Source organism: Hypanus sabinus, chromosome 16 (genome assembly GCF_030144855.1).
Source record: "Hypanus sabinus isolate sHypSab1 chromosome 16, sHypSab1.hap1, whole genome shotgun sequence".
NCBI classification, from domain to species: domain Eukaryota; kingdom Metazoa; phylum Chordata; class Chondrichthyes; order Myliobatiformes; family Dasyatidae; genus Hypanus; species Hypanus sabinus.
In genome coordinates this window covers 10,387,654-10,400,841 of record NC_082721.1, presented here as the reverse complement: position 1 = coordinate 10,400,841, position 13,188 = coordinate 10,387,654, and the positions used below count along the sequence as shown (strand labels likewise).

The following is a 13,188-nucleotide window of genomic DNA, read 5'->3' as shown; positions in this document are numbered from 1 at the left end:
CAATGCCCTTGTACATTCTGTAACAAACACTTAGATTTGCATTTCATATGTTAGTATAAACTGGTCAGATGTTGATTGCTATTATTGAATACTTCAACTGCAATTGAATTGCATTAGATTGGATCACAATTGAAGACATGGTGCCTGGTACAAGACTGCACCAGGCTATGCCATTGTTGAAAATGGGCTGTTCTCAAAGCCTCCTTCTGTCAGTTATTTAACTGTCATAACAAGCCTGCATAAATTTTCATCTATTCCCTTGATTTTGGATTGTATGCCAAATTATCACATGCTATGATAAACAGAGTCTAGTCAATCTATCACGTGACTCAGTACTGAACAGTTGTGGCACAGTGGTATCGTAGTTCGTGCAATGCTTTATATTACTGTAAGATCGGGATTCTATTCCCACCACTATCTATAAAGAGTTTACACGTTCTCCCCACGACACAAGGCTTTCCTCCAGGTGCTCTGTTTTCCTCACACATTCTGAAGTCCTACGGTTAGGGTTAGTCAGTTGTAAGCATGCTTTGTTGGCTCTAAAAACCTAGTATTACTTGTGGGTTGCCCCTAGCACATCCCAAAGCAAGCGATGTATTTCACTGATTGTTTCAATGTACGTATGACAATTCAATTCAAGTTTAATTGTTATTCAACCATACATGAATGATCATGAATACAGCCAAACGAGACAGAGTGACGATGCAGGGTCAAGGTGCAAACACAGTACAAACAGTCACACACAAGATCACAACCACCGACTAGAAGAGTCTCGACCCCCACCACCGACATAGTGGCTCGAGGCCCAGTTCTCGCACATACAAGACGACAAACCCATATCGACTATCAGTAAAATATGACAACTCAGAATATACATGTATATAGTCCAGACCCCCAGCCCACCAATATCATCTATCGACCGGCCCCAATGCCCACTAGGTGACACCATGGCTTTGAGGTCCAGATGTCGCATATACAAGCAGGTATAGAATAATAGTAAAACCACAACCACACAGATATAAAGCTAATATTTACTACTAGACAGGTATATGGAGGAATTTAAGGTGGGGGTTATATGGGAGGCAGGGTTTAAGGGTCAGCACAACATTGTGGGCCGAAGGGCCTGTACTGTGCTGTATTGTTCTATGTTCTAATTGTTAAATCTCTGTTGTGTATTGTTTACCATTTGTTTTTATGGGTTGCAACTTCACCATATCTTTTCTTCTTTCTTAGGTACACCATGTACTACTTCCTTGCTGATCCAATAGATGTGGTCATCAGCATGACTACACTGGAACATAACAAAACTGCTGCCAAAAAGGATGCCGGACAAATGCAGAGTTTTCAAACCTTTGTTCTGTTGTGGAACTATCCCTTTTAACATACATCTTTAAATTTAAATCCATTTTATAGGAAAGGTCAGTGGATCAGTGGAAAGGTCTGCACTTATTAACCCTGCTAATTAACCCCACTAATTAACCCTGACCACTGAACAAATACAGTGCCTTTCCTAAGTGCAAGGCTTCTAACAACTTTCCACAGGAACACAATCAAGCATCCTGTCTGACTGCATAATTGTATGGCAAGGAAGCTGCAAGCATTGGATTATAAGACTCTACAGGGGATAGTAAAACAGCCGAACAGATCACCAGAATCCCCTCTCCCCTATTCATGACATTTACCAGGAGTGTTTTATACAAAAGGCCCCGAAGCATTGTTGATGATCTCTACCACCTATCTCACAATCTCTTTGACCCACTACTGTCAGGAAGGAGGTACAAGAGCACCAGGACTAGGGACCATCAGACTGGGTAACAGTTTCTTTCCCCAGGATGTGAGGCTAATGAATACCCTGCCACCACCAAGGTCTCGTCACTAGGACAGCAAGCTGCTTATGGCACAATTTACTTGCACTGCATACTTCACATGCATTTTGAATAATATCTTATTAACTTATTAGTAGTAATATTTTGATTAATGAGCTGTGTTTGTTATACGTTTTGTGGGCCCACCGTGGTCTGGTGGAACTAGTTGGAACTAGTAGAGTCAGACGATAATAAACTTAAACTTGAAGTGGCCACACTGCAGCCATAATGTGTGTTGGGCAGATTGAATGTTTCATAGATGCATGGGATGACAATTAAGCAGGCTGCTTTGCCCTGGACAGGAGTCAGGTTTGAGGAGCAGTGTTGAAGCTGCACTCATCCAAAGTCAGCTGAAAGAATACATGATTCTAAATAATTGAGCAAACATTTTCTGAAAGTTTCTGAAATTGCCGATGGTGGTTCCCTGACTGGACTCAGCACATCATGCCTGCAAGTGCCATGAGTTTTCTCTGCAATATAGAACAATCATTCAATATGACAATGATATATTATCTTTTGAATGGGGTATCAAATCAAGGCCCTTTGTACCTAATCAAAAATTTTTTTAAAGTTTCTGTAATAGTTTGCACAAATTTATGTATTCAGGTTTACAACTGATCGCTTAAGAGCAAAGAAAATACACAATCTTTCCTGTATTACATTGTCTAAAAGTGGATGTTTTGGTTACCTGTATAATACCGCTGCCTACTCGAGATTAAGTAATTCCCTAGTTGCAGATAATAGAATAAAATAAATAAAATTAAAGTTTAAAATAATAAAAATAAAATGTCTCTATGCAATCCCAATAAGATTTGCCAATACCAATATCCCAACACCTTACTAGACTTTCTAACTCACCAGTTAGCAAAAACTTGCATCAAGACTAGACATTTTTTAAACTTCTGTACTGACCTCGACCAAGGTTCAATAAAGTATCTGGTAAAACCCACCTGGTCCGCAATGCTTGCCATGCTGCATCGATGTCTGCATACAGATTCTTCTCAGAAGGTTTCCCATTGCTGACTCCATACCCTGAGTAATCATAGGAGAAGATGTTACAGTTGATTCTGGTGCCTAGACCGATGTAGAAACTGCTCATCTGACCCAAATCCACTGCATTTCCATGAGAGAAGAGAAGGGTGAACCTGGAAGGTAAAAGAAGAATATTTACAAGCTGATTTCAACACGATATTTTTCATGGTGATAAATTCTACAGGCAAGTTCAGATTGTGCATAGGATTCGTGGGGAAGACAAAAGTTGTTTTTGGACATAATGGGAAACTTTGTTTAAATAATGAGAGAGGCACCAGAGTTATGTACCATGACTATAACTGCACACTTAAGAACATTAACAGGTGGTTCACAACATAACATACAAGTTGAATGGAGTAGAAATCTTCCACGATTATGATTATTGTCTGAGGGTGCTTAGAAATTGAAGGTTAATATCTAGATCCCTGTTAGGAGGGAAGAACAAAAACTAATTGGCACATGTTAAATAACCTTTTCTTCATACATCTGCACATAATAGAATAAAATTGAACTTGGTGGCCTTAATTATCCAAATTGCTAAAGAGGCTGCTCACTTTTCAATTGTTGCAGACAGGGGAGGGAAAGTTGTGGAAGGAACGTGTAGAAAATTTTGGGAATACATGCAGTCATTGTTAGGACTTTGAAAATAAGTGTATGTGGCCATACAGTTGTACTGTCTATCCATTACACTCAGGGTTCTTAAAAATTAGATCTGTCTCTACAAACCTTCGACAAAGTCTGTCTGACATGAAGATGAGAGATTAGCTATTATCTCACATGTGCATCGAAAAATACAGTGAAATACATCCGAGTCAAATCAGATCAGCGAGGATTTAATTCTGAATATTTTAACGCATCGTTTGTTTTATTTCATGTTTGCAGTTTTTACTTTTCCATTTTATAGTTGCTTGTGTAATAAAACAAAAGGTGACATAACTCTTGAAAACAATTAAACTGTGCTCCTGTGAGCACAGTTTTGACCCCAGAATATATTTTTCTGTCATGTCCTTTCACACAAGTAGAAATGTACGGATGTTGCTCCTGCTCCTTTAAAACAAGGGGACTTTCTTATTACAAAAAAAATCAGAATAATCATAAGACCCGCAACCAGTTTAGATTTGGTCTTCAAGTAATCATGCAGATAACAGATATCAGCAGTGCCATTACCATCACAACTAGTGGCTGTTGGAGCAGGAGCAAGATCTTTACACTCATGGCATTTTTGGTAATTTCTCTGGTTTTCCACTTGTATACAATGCCATTTGAATAAACAAAACCAGATTCTCCAGCCCCAATCAGCTCACAGCATCCACTGTCAAAGAACAAGTCATAGAATATAAAAGACAACAGCATGTAGTCCTTCACATAGTTCCTTTGTTCCTGGCCTTCAGAAACAAAGAAATCAGTTATTGTTTTGGTTACGGAAAGTAGTTTGCATATCTAACTGGCGCCACAACATACAATCTATTCAGCACTGCCTCTATGTTGCAAGTTTAGTCTAAATCACTTGCTGCAGTACTAAATGTTCAACACATTTTTGGCCAGTTCTTCACATGAATGAAGAAACTGAGGTTCCTTTTTCTCACCTATCTTACCACAAAAACAAGGTGGTAAAAAGGAAGCTGAGATAGAATGACTCCTTAAGACCACCTTGAAACATTCTAACCTCACACATCTGCCATTCAGTGGGAAAACAGACTGGGGCTAATCAGCTTGAAGCTGCCACTTGAAGTCATTTGACTTCACCTTTCCAAGATATTCCCTTTCCCACGATATTCCCTTTCCCACACCCCCTCCCATCCACATTGCTTCTGAAAACTAACTTATTTTCTCTTTCCTAATTCTGATGAAGGGTCAAGGATCTGAAAACATTAGTAGTTCCTCATTTCACAGATGCTACCTGAGTGCTTCCATCATTTTCCAATTCATCTCAGATTTGAAGCATCTGCAGATCTTAAATTTTTATTTAATAACACAACACTGCATTCACCTTGAGCTGCTGAACAGGTCAATCAAAGTCAAAATGCAAATTAAAAAGCAAATCCAAATATGACAATTCCCTTGATTTGTAAACATTTTATCTGAATAGATAGGGAAGATTCTGGTGAGAGAAAGTTAACTTTTAATTTCGTACTTACATCTACAATTAAACAAGATTTAAACCAATGACTGAAAATTAAAGGGTGCCACTTTAGCAAAGCGGTTAATGAAACCGCTTTATGGAATTAGGAGTCCATTTTCGGTGCCGTATGCAAGGAGTTTGTATGTTCTCCCTGTGAACTGTGTGGTTAGCAGGTACAATGTAAATTGTACAATGCTTAGGCTAGTGTTAAAATATGCGAGTTGCAGGGTGGTGCGACTCGTTGGCCTAGAATGGCCTTTTCCATGTGGTATTGCCAAATAAATAAATATCCCTAATTATCTTAAAGAAGTATGTATTTTCAGGACAGGAATTCTAGAGTTTTAGGGATTAAACCATTAAAACTAAGGATACACAAGAAGCCAAACGCTGAGTAGAGTTCTTAGAGTGGTACAGGGATAAAGTTGCAAGAGGAGTTCCAGGTGCAGGTCAGTGGGACTAGGCAGAATAATGGTTCGGCACAGCCAAGAAGGGCCAAAAGGCCTGTTTCTGTGCTGTAATGTTCTATGGTTCTATGAAAGAACTTGACAAGTGAAGATGAGAGTTTTAAAGTAGAGGACTTGTTAAAACCAAAAGGTAGTTTATCTTCATGACAAATGTGTGGCATTAGAATATAGTCAGAATATTGGATCAGCTCAAATTTTTGGAAAGTTCAAGATCAGAAGAGCATTGGAACATAGAGTCTAAAGTAACAAAGGTACTGACGAATGAATGAAGGCATTAGACAATGGTGTGCCCGACCTGTCAAAAGAATCATTGATCTGAAATGTAGAACTGTTTCTTTCACTATAAACCATTTGATCTGCTGGATATTTCTAACATTTTCTGCTTTCACTGTTACCACATGGGATTTGAGATTCTGATCAGGGACATTCTACAGCAGAAAAAGAAACCTCACAGAATGTGATCACATCTGATATGTCAGCAGACAAGATTTAGGATATCAACACATTCAGGGAGTGGGGAAGCAATGAGCTTAGAGATGAGATGGTAGTCTTCAAAGACAGTGTGGTTTAGCACAACTTGTTTTTTTGGAAGAGGAGCACTGAAGATTTTTTTTAAAAAAAAGGTTAACATCACTTATTGACAGAAGCCCAGGAAGGGAATTTGGGTGTTTTGGGTGCTTTATTATACAGCAGTTTGGTGATACAAGCACATTGATTAATAAAATATCAGAATGTCCCATAACAGAACGTTACAGCACAATATAGTGCCTTTGGCCCACAATGTTGCGCTGATCTTTTAACCTACTCTTAAGATCAATCTAGCCCTTCCCTCCAACAGTGCACTCCATTTTGCTATCATCCATGTACCTATTTAGGAGTTTCTTAAATGTTCCATGTACCCACCAGTGTATAAAAGAAAAATTGCCTCCTTCTCTTCTAGATGAGACAGAGGAATATGCATACAGACAAATGCTGTGAAATGCATTTGCCGATCATGTCACAGTTTATGTAAGATACTGAACTCAGACTACCTTCTCTTCCTCAATATGGATTTATGATTTTCAAACATTATGAATTATTTTAACTCTGAGAACGTGTACCTTATCAGAATTGACCTTCAGCTCCAAACACAATGTATACAGGATGGAGGAAAAAAAAACTTTTAACCAAGTTTGAATTAATTTCAAATTCACAAAGGCATAAAGTTCAAATAGAATGCATGGCTGTTCTGTGACACTGTAACATCAAGTGAAAGGACAATCATTTATCGTGGTCTGTTTTTAGAAAGATCTGTAACTCTCTCAAGATTATAGTCATAGAGTGCTACAGCACACAAACAGGTCCTTCCAGTCAATGCCAAACTGTTATTCATTACTTATTTACTTTGTTTTATTGAGATACAGTGTGGACAAGCCTTTCTGGCCCTTCGAGCCGCACTGCCCAGCAACCCACCAGTTTAATCCTAGCCTAATCACAGGACAACTTACAATGACCAATTAACCTACCAGCCAGGACACCTTTGGACTCTGGGAGGAAACCAACGTAGTCCCAGGGAGAACGTACAAACTCCTAATAGGCAGCAGCGGGAATTGAACCCCGGTCCCTTGTACTGTATACAGTTGCGCTAACCACTACAATACCATGCCATTTCCTTGATCCATTGACTCCACAATAGGATCATAGTCCTCGTATCTCCCATCCATGTACTATGCTTATCAAAACTCATCTTAAATGTTGCATTCAAACCAGCATTCACCTCTTCCGCTGGCAGCTTGTTCCACTATCTCACCACCTTTTGAGTGAAAAAGTCCCCTTCAGGTTTCCATTAAATACATCATCCAAATTCTTACTTCCTGAATTTTTCAGTATGCTATTCAAATCTCCACTGCACTCCAGTTGGACTTACATTAGCATGCAAAGGTTTGGGTGCCCCGGTCAAAATTTCTGTAACTGTGAATAGCTAAGAGATGACCCGATTTCTAAAAGGCATAAAGTTAAAGATGACACATTTCTTTAATATTTTAAACAAGATTACTTTTTTACTTCCATCTTTTACAGTTTCAAAATAACAAAAAAGGAAAAGGGCCCGAAGCAAAAGTTTGGGCACCATGCATGGTCAGTACTTAGTAACATCCCCTTTGGCAAGTATCACAGCTTGTAAACACTTTCTGTAGCCAGCTAAGAGTCTTTCAATTCTTGTTTGGGGGATTTTCGCCCATTCTACCTTGCAAAATGCTTCTAGTTCTGTTTGATTCTTGGGCCGTCTTGCATGCACTGCTCTTTTGATGTCTGTCCACAGATTTCCGATGATGTTTAGGTTGGGGGACTGTGAGGGCCATGGCAAAACCTTCAGCTTGAAGAAGCCATCCTCTTTTTATCTTCAGTTTTTATTTCCCCACAGTGTGATGTTTGCTTCCAGAATTTGCTGGTATTTAATTGAATTAATTCTTCCCTCTACCAGTGAAATGTTCCCCATGCCACTGGCTCCAACACAAGCCCAAAGCATGATCAAATCACCCCTATACTTAACAGTTAGAGAGCTGTTCTTTTCATGAAATTCTGCACACTTTTTTCTCCAAACATACCTTTGCTCATTGCGGCCACAAAGTTCTATTTTAATTTCATCAGTCCACAGGACTTGCTTCCAAAATGCATCAGGCTTGTTTAGATGTTCATTTGCAAACTTCTGATGCTGAATTTTGTGGTGAGGATGCAAGAAAGGTTTTCTTCTGATGACTCTTCCATGAAGGTCAATATTTGTGCAGGTGTCACTGCACAGTAGAACAGTGCACCACCACTCCAGAGTCTGCTAAATCTTCCTGAAGGTCTTTTGTAGTTAAGCTGGGGTTTTGATTTGCCCTTCTAGCGATCCTATGAGCAGTTCTCTCGGAAAGTTTTCTTGGTCTTCCAGACTTCAACTTGACCTCCACTATTCCTGTTAACTGCCATTTCTTAATTACATTACGAACTGAGGAAACAGCTACCTGAAAACGCTTTGCTATCTTCTTATAGACTTCTCCTGCTTTGTGGGCATCATTTATTTTAATTTTCAGAATGCTAGGCAGCTGCTCAGAGGAGCCCATGGCTGCTGATTGTTGGGACAAGGTTTGAGGAGTCAGGGTATTTATAAAGCTTTGAAATTTGCATCACCCGGCCTTTCCTAATGATGACTGTGAACAAGCCATAGCCTTAACAAGCTAATTAAGATCTGAGACCTTGGTAAAAGTTATCTGAGAGCTCAAATCTCTTGGTGTGCCCAAACTTTTTCATGGAGCTCCTTTATTTTTTTCCACTCTAAAATTGCACAAAACAAAAATAATACATTAATCTTGCTTAATATGTTGAAAATAATGTTTCATCTTTAACTTTATGACTTTTGGAGATCAGTTCATCTTCTACTCACTTAACTATTCACAGTAACAAAAGTTTCAACCGGGGTGCCCAAACTTTTGCATGCCACTGTACAACAAACTGCAGTAATAGAAACTAACCAGGACTCAATACAACTTAGCTACATGCCCCTTGCAATTACAAAGAAGACTGAATGACGGATAATTATTGTAATCACCATTATTAACCTGTAACATTTTTTTTTAAAGATATTGCCTACAATTCTCTAAATTTCTCAGGTTTATTTCAATACCATCTTTGGAGAGAAAACAAAGTAGAAATGATCATACAGTAGACATGAACAATTAATATAAAAAATTTAAAGAGTTTTCCAAACATCTTTAGAAAAGCTGATAACTTACCTCAGAAACAAGCCACAGTACCTGGATTATCCCAATTACTGAACAGTCAAAATCTCCCCTCTTCTTCTACTCCCCTTTCTGGCCTCTTACTTCCCTTTCATGTCTCTATCACCCTCCCCTGGGTCCCCTCCTCCTTTCCTTTCTCTGTTGGTGCACTCTCCTCTCCTATCAGATTCCTTCTTCTCCAGCCCTTTAGCTTTCCTTCTCGTCTGGCTTCACCAGTCATCTTCTAAGCTTGTCTTCCTTCCACTCCCCCCACCCTTTAATTCTGGCATCTTCCCCCTTCCTTTCCAGTCCTAATGAAGGGACTCGGCCCAAAATATCGACTGTTTATTCATCTCCATGGATGCTGCCTGACCTGTTGAGTTCCTCCAGCATTTGGTATGTGTTGCCAAATCTATCATTTAGCATAGCCTTAGTCCACGTACTTTGTGTAAACTGTAATTAATAATGCTGTCAACTTCCCAACCCAAAAATAATTGGAATCACAAATCCAATGAAAGAGCTGAAGCCTTCTTTTATAAAATTTGACTTGTCGGAGGCCCTGATACTTTAGGAAAAGTTATAGCTGTGACATACTCAATGATCAAAGTCACTTTTCTAATCAAATACAAAACAGAGAATTTTGGAAATATCTACACAAATCTCCATTACCAGTGATCTATTTAAATAATTTATGTGACATTAAGAATTTAATACAAAGCAAATGCACAAAGAAACAGATCTACAGTTTACTCAGCACAACCATGTCAAAATATAAACTATCTAACCTACTTGGTGGAAACCACCAATCTACGTTGACAATACAGTATGCAATCACTGTTACATGGGTGCTTCAATACATAGTCAACTAAACACCATTACAATGGATTTTGTTGGTATGATTGCAGTCCACGTCATTGATAAAATTCCCTCCACCCAACTCCATGCCCACCATTAAAAAAGAAAGTTCTTTTTCTCATTTCATTTTTCAATCTTTTTATTGATTTTCAAATAAAGAATATACAAATCAGAGGAGAAGTTTAGCAGACAGATAATATAAAAGACATACAAACAGCAATAAAAAAACCCAGAAAATATATATTGTCAAAATCAGACAGGTAAAATGTTACGCTGTTATATATACAATGGCCAAAAAAACTACAACTCCTCATAGCAATCATAAAAAAAATTGGAAATTTTATTTGATAAAGGAAAAAAAAACCCACTAACTAACTAAGACGAAAGAAAAGGGAAAGAAGAAAGAAAGATTGGGCAGTCCAATTGAGGATAAAATTAAAAAGAGAGAGAGGGGAAAAAAAAATCCTTCCAGTCATCTCCGAACCTTTACAGATAAGGAATTTCCGAAAAGAGTAAAGAAAAATATATAAATAAAAAATAAATTAAATCATGCGAAAATATTGAAAAAAGGGTCGCCAGACTTGTTCAAAATTAAAGGATGTATCAAATGTCCGGTTTCTAATTTCTGCAGGCTTAGACATGACATAATGGAGAAGAGCCAATAAAATAAACAGTAGGTGGGTTGGATTCTTTCCAGTGTAGCAAAACAGCTCTCCTAGCCAGTAAAGTGGCAAAGGCTATCATATGTTGAGCAGAAGCAGACATTTTGCTTGCTTCCTCTGGAATAATCCCAAAAATTGCTGTAAGTGAAGTAGGTTGAACATCCACATCTATAACTTTAGATAATATTCCAAACACATCCCTCCAAAAATTGTTTAAGCTTACACATGACCAAAACATATGAGTTAGAGTAGCCACTTCTGCATTACATCTGTCACAAATAGGGCTTATATTGGGAAAAATATGCGCCAATTTATCTTTGGACATATAGGGCCTGTGTACTATCTTAAACTGAATTAAGATATGGTGTGTGCAGATAGATGAATTATTGACTAGATAATAAATTTTATTCCATTGATTATCTGAAAGTGAATGTTGAAGTTCTACTTCCCAGATGCGTTGAACCCTATCATTAGGCGACATGCGAGCATTCATTAACTGTTTATAAATGATGGCTATTAATCGTTTTTGAAAAGGTTTAAGCTGAAAAATAGCATAAGCCAAATTTAAAGAGCAGGCCAAGGGGTAATTCAGTAAAAAATCACGTAAGAAATTCCTAACCTGTAAATATCTGAAAAAATGTGTATTAGAGATACCATATTTATCCATTGACTGTGAAAAGGACATTAAACAGTCCTGTAAAAACAAATCTAAAAAAGTTTTTATTCCCTTAATTTTCCATGTTAAGAAAGCCTTATCTAAAGTTGATAGTTTAAAAAAGAAATTAGAATAAATATTAGTAGAAAGTAGAAAATCATTTAATTCAAAAAAATCTACGAAACTAAAACCAAATTTTTAAACTATGTTTAACAATAGGGTTGAAAGTTCTTTTTCTAATGATTTGGGCTTGCCCCCAACTTGGTGTTTACACTCACTGCAAGATGCACTTCCCAGAGGACAACCTACCTGTTTATTAAACTGAAACTTACAACCAAGCAGACTGTTTGTGAGTTGAGCCTTTTACCAAGGTATTTTATGCTGGAATTTACGTTCTCCTCATTCCTGGTTTTTCCAAAGTTAACTAATTATTTATATCAAGTTTAAATTGCACATTAATAAAAGTCCAAAAATTACTTTTTGAGATAATTATTGAGAATACAACAATCTAGACAAATTAACAAAAAGTGTCAAAATCTTCAGAATCTTTGCCATGTTTTAAAATAATACTTTGATGAAATATACAGTGTTTTATCTCACTAAAGACCATATAACACAACTCAGAAAACAGTAAAACTGCACAGAGCTGTATTATTACCATGGTAACTATAATTACTTTGTCTTGAAGGAGGATCATCAACAGTTAAGTGTTTATTTCACTCTCCATAGAGACTGCCCAACCAGCTGAGCAATTCCAGCATTTCACATTATTTTTATTTTAGATTGTCAGCATAGTGTTTTGCATTTCATCTTCAACAATACATTAATTTCTCAGATAAAAAGAGTACTTTCACACTGGACACAGAAACTTACTTCTAAACAATTTCAGATTTCAGGCAAATAATATACAAACAGAAGACTTCCAGATCAGATGAGTTTTCAAAGTTAAAAGTACATTTATTATCAATGTCTACAGTATACAATCCTGAGATTCTTCTTCTTACAGACAGCTAGAAAACAAATAAGCGCCAAAGAACCCGTTTAAAGCCACCCCCTACACAACAAGACCATCATCAGGTGTACAGAACAAATGGCGCAAACAGCAAAAAGTGAACAAATAACACACAAAACATTAAACATCAAATCTTTGAGTCCCCAAAACGTGAATCCACAGCCACAAGCAGCTGAGGTGAATAAAGTCAATTCAAGAGCCAATGGCCACGTCCAAAGCCATCGTGTTAAATCAGTTCAGTGTTGTGTCGATGCTGCAGACCTCAATCAAATCACACAAATAGTAAGTGCATTCAGCACTGAGGACATTAAATATCAAACCGTAGCCAAAAGTTAGTCCACAGTGTGATTTATTTCTAACAGTTAGCCTGCATATCAAACAACTTAACAGTTTTTGGACACAGAACTTGCCACCTGCTGACGCAATTCATTTGGACAAATACAAAAAAGATCAATAAGGCCAGGTTTCACCACAATAAAAGTGGTCATCTTAAGATATTTGTATTTTATTTTTCGCCAAGTATATTTAAAAAATCCAAAAAATGCAATTGAGCAATGTTGCAATTTAAATATTGATATGGCTAAAACTTGCTTTGTTAAAATTAGTATTAGGAGCCAATGACTCCATTTCAGTTTCCATAGCATTGAGAGTAGTACAATGCTACTAGTCAATGACGTCATTAAAGATCAGTATCTATGATGGATATTGCAGAGATCACTAATAACACAAACCTAAAAGTGTAATGCTTCCGTGCAACTGAAATGGCAGCAGCAAGATCAAGGAT

At 37.5% G+C, this 13,188-nt stretch overlaps 1 protein-coding gene across 1 annotated transcript in view; it reads right to left on the bottom strand.

Moving 5' to 3' along the window:
* LOC132406001 (alpha/beta hydrolase domain-containing protein 17B-like) overlaps positions 1-13,188 on the bottom strand; it is an 80,567-nt gene that overhangs the window by 35,051 nt on the left and 32,328 nt on the right. The window contains exon 2 of the mRNA XM_059991112.1: positions 2,816-3,010. Coding sequence (XP_059847095.1) covers positions 2,816-3,010 — 195 coding nt within the window. The remainder of the gene's footprint in view (positions 1-2,815; positions 3,011-13,188) is intronic.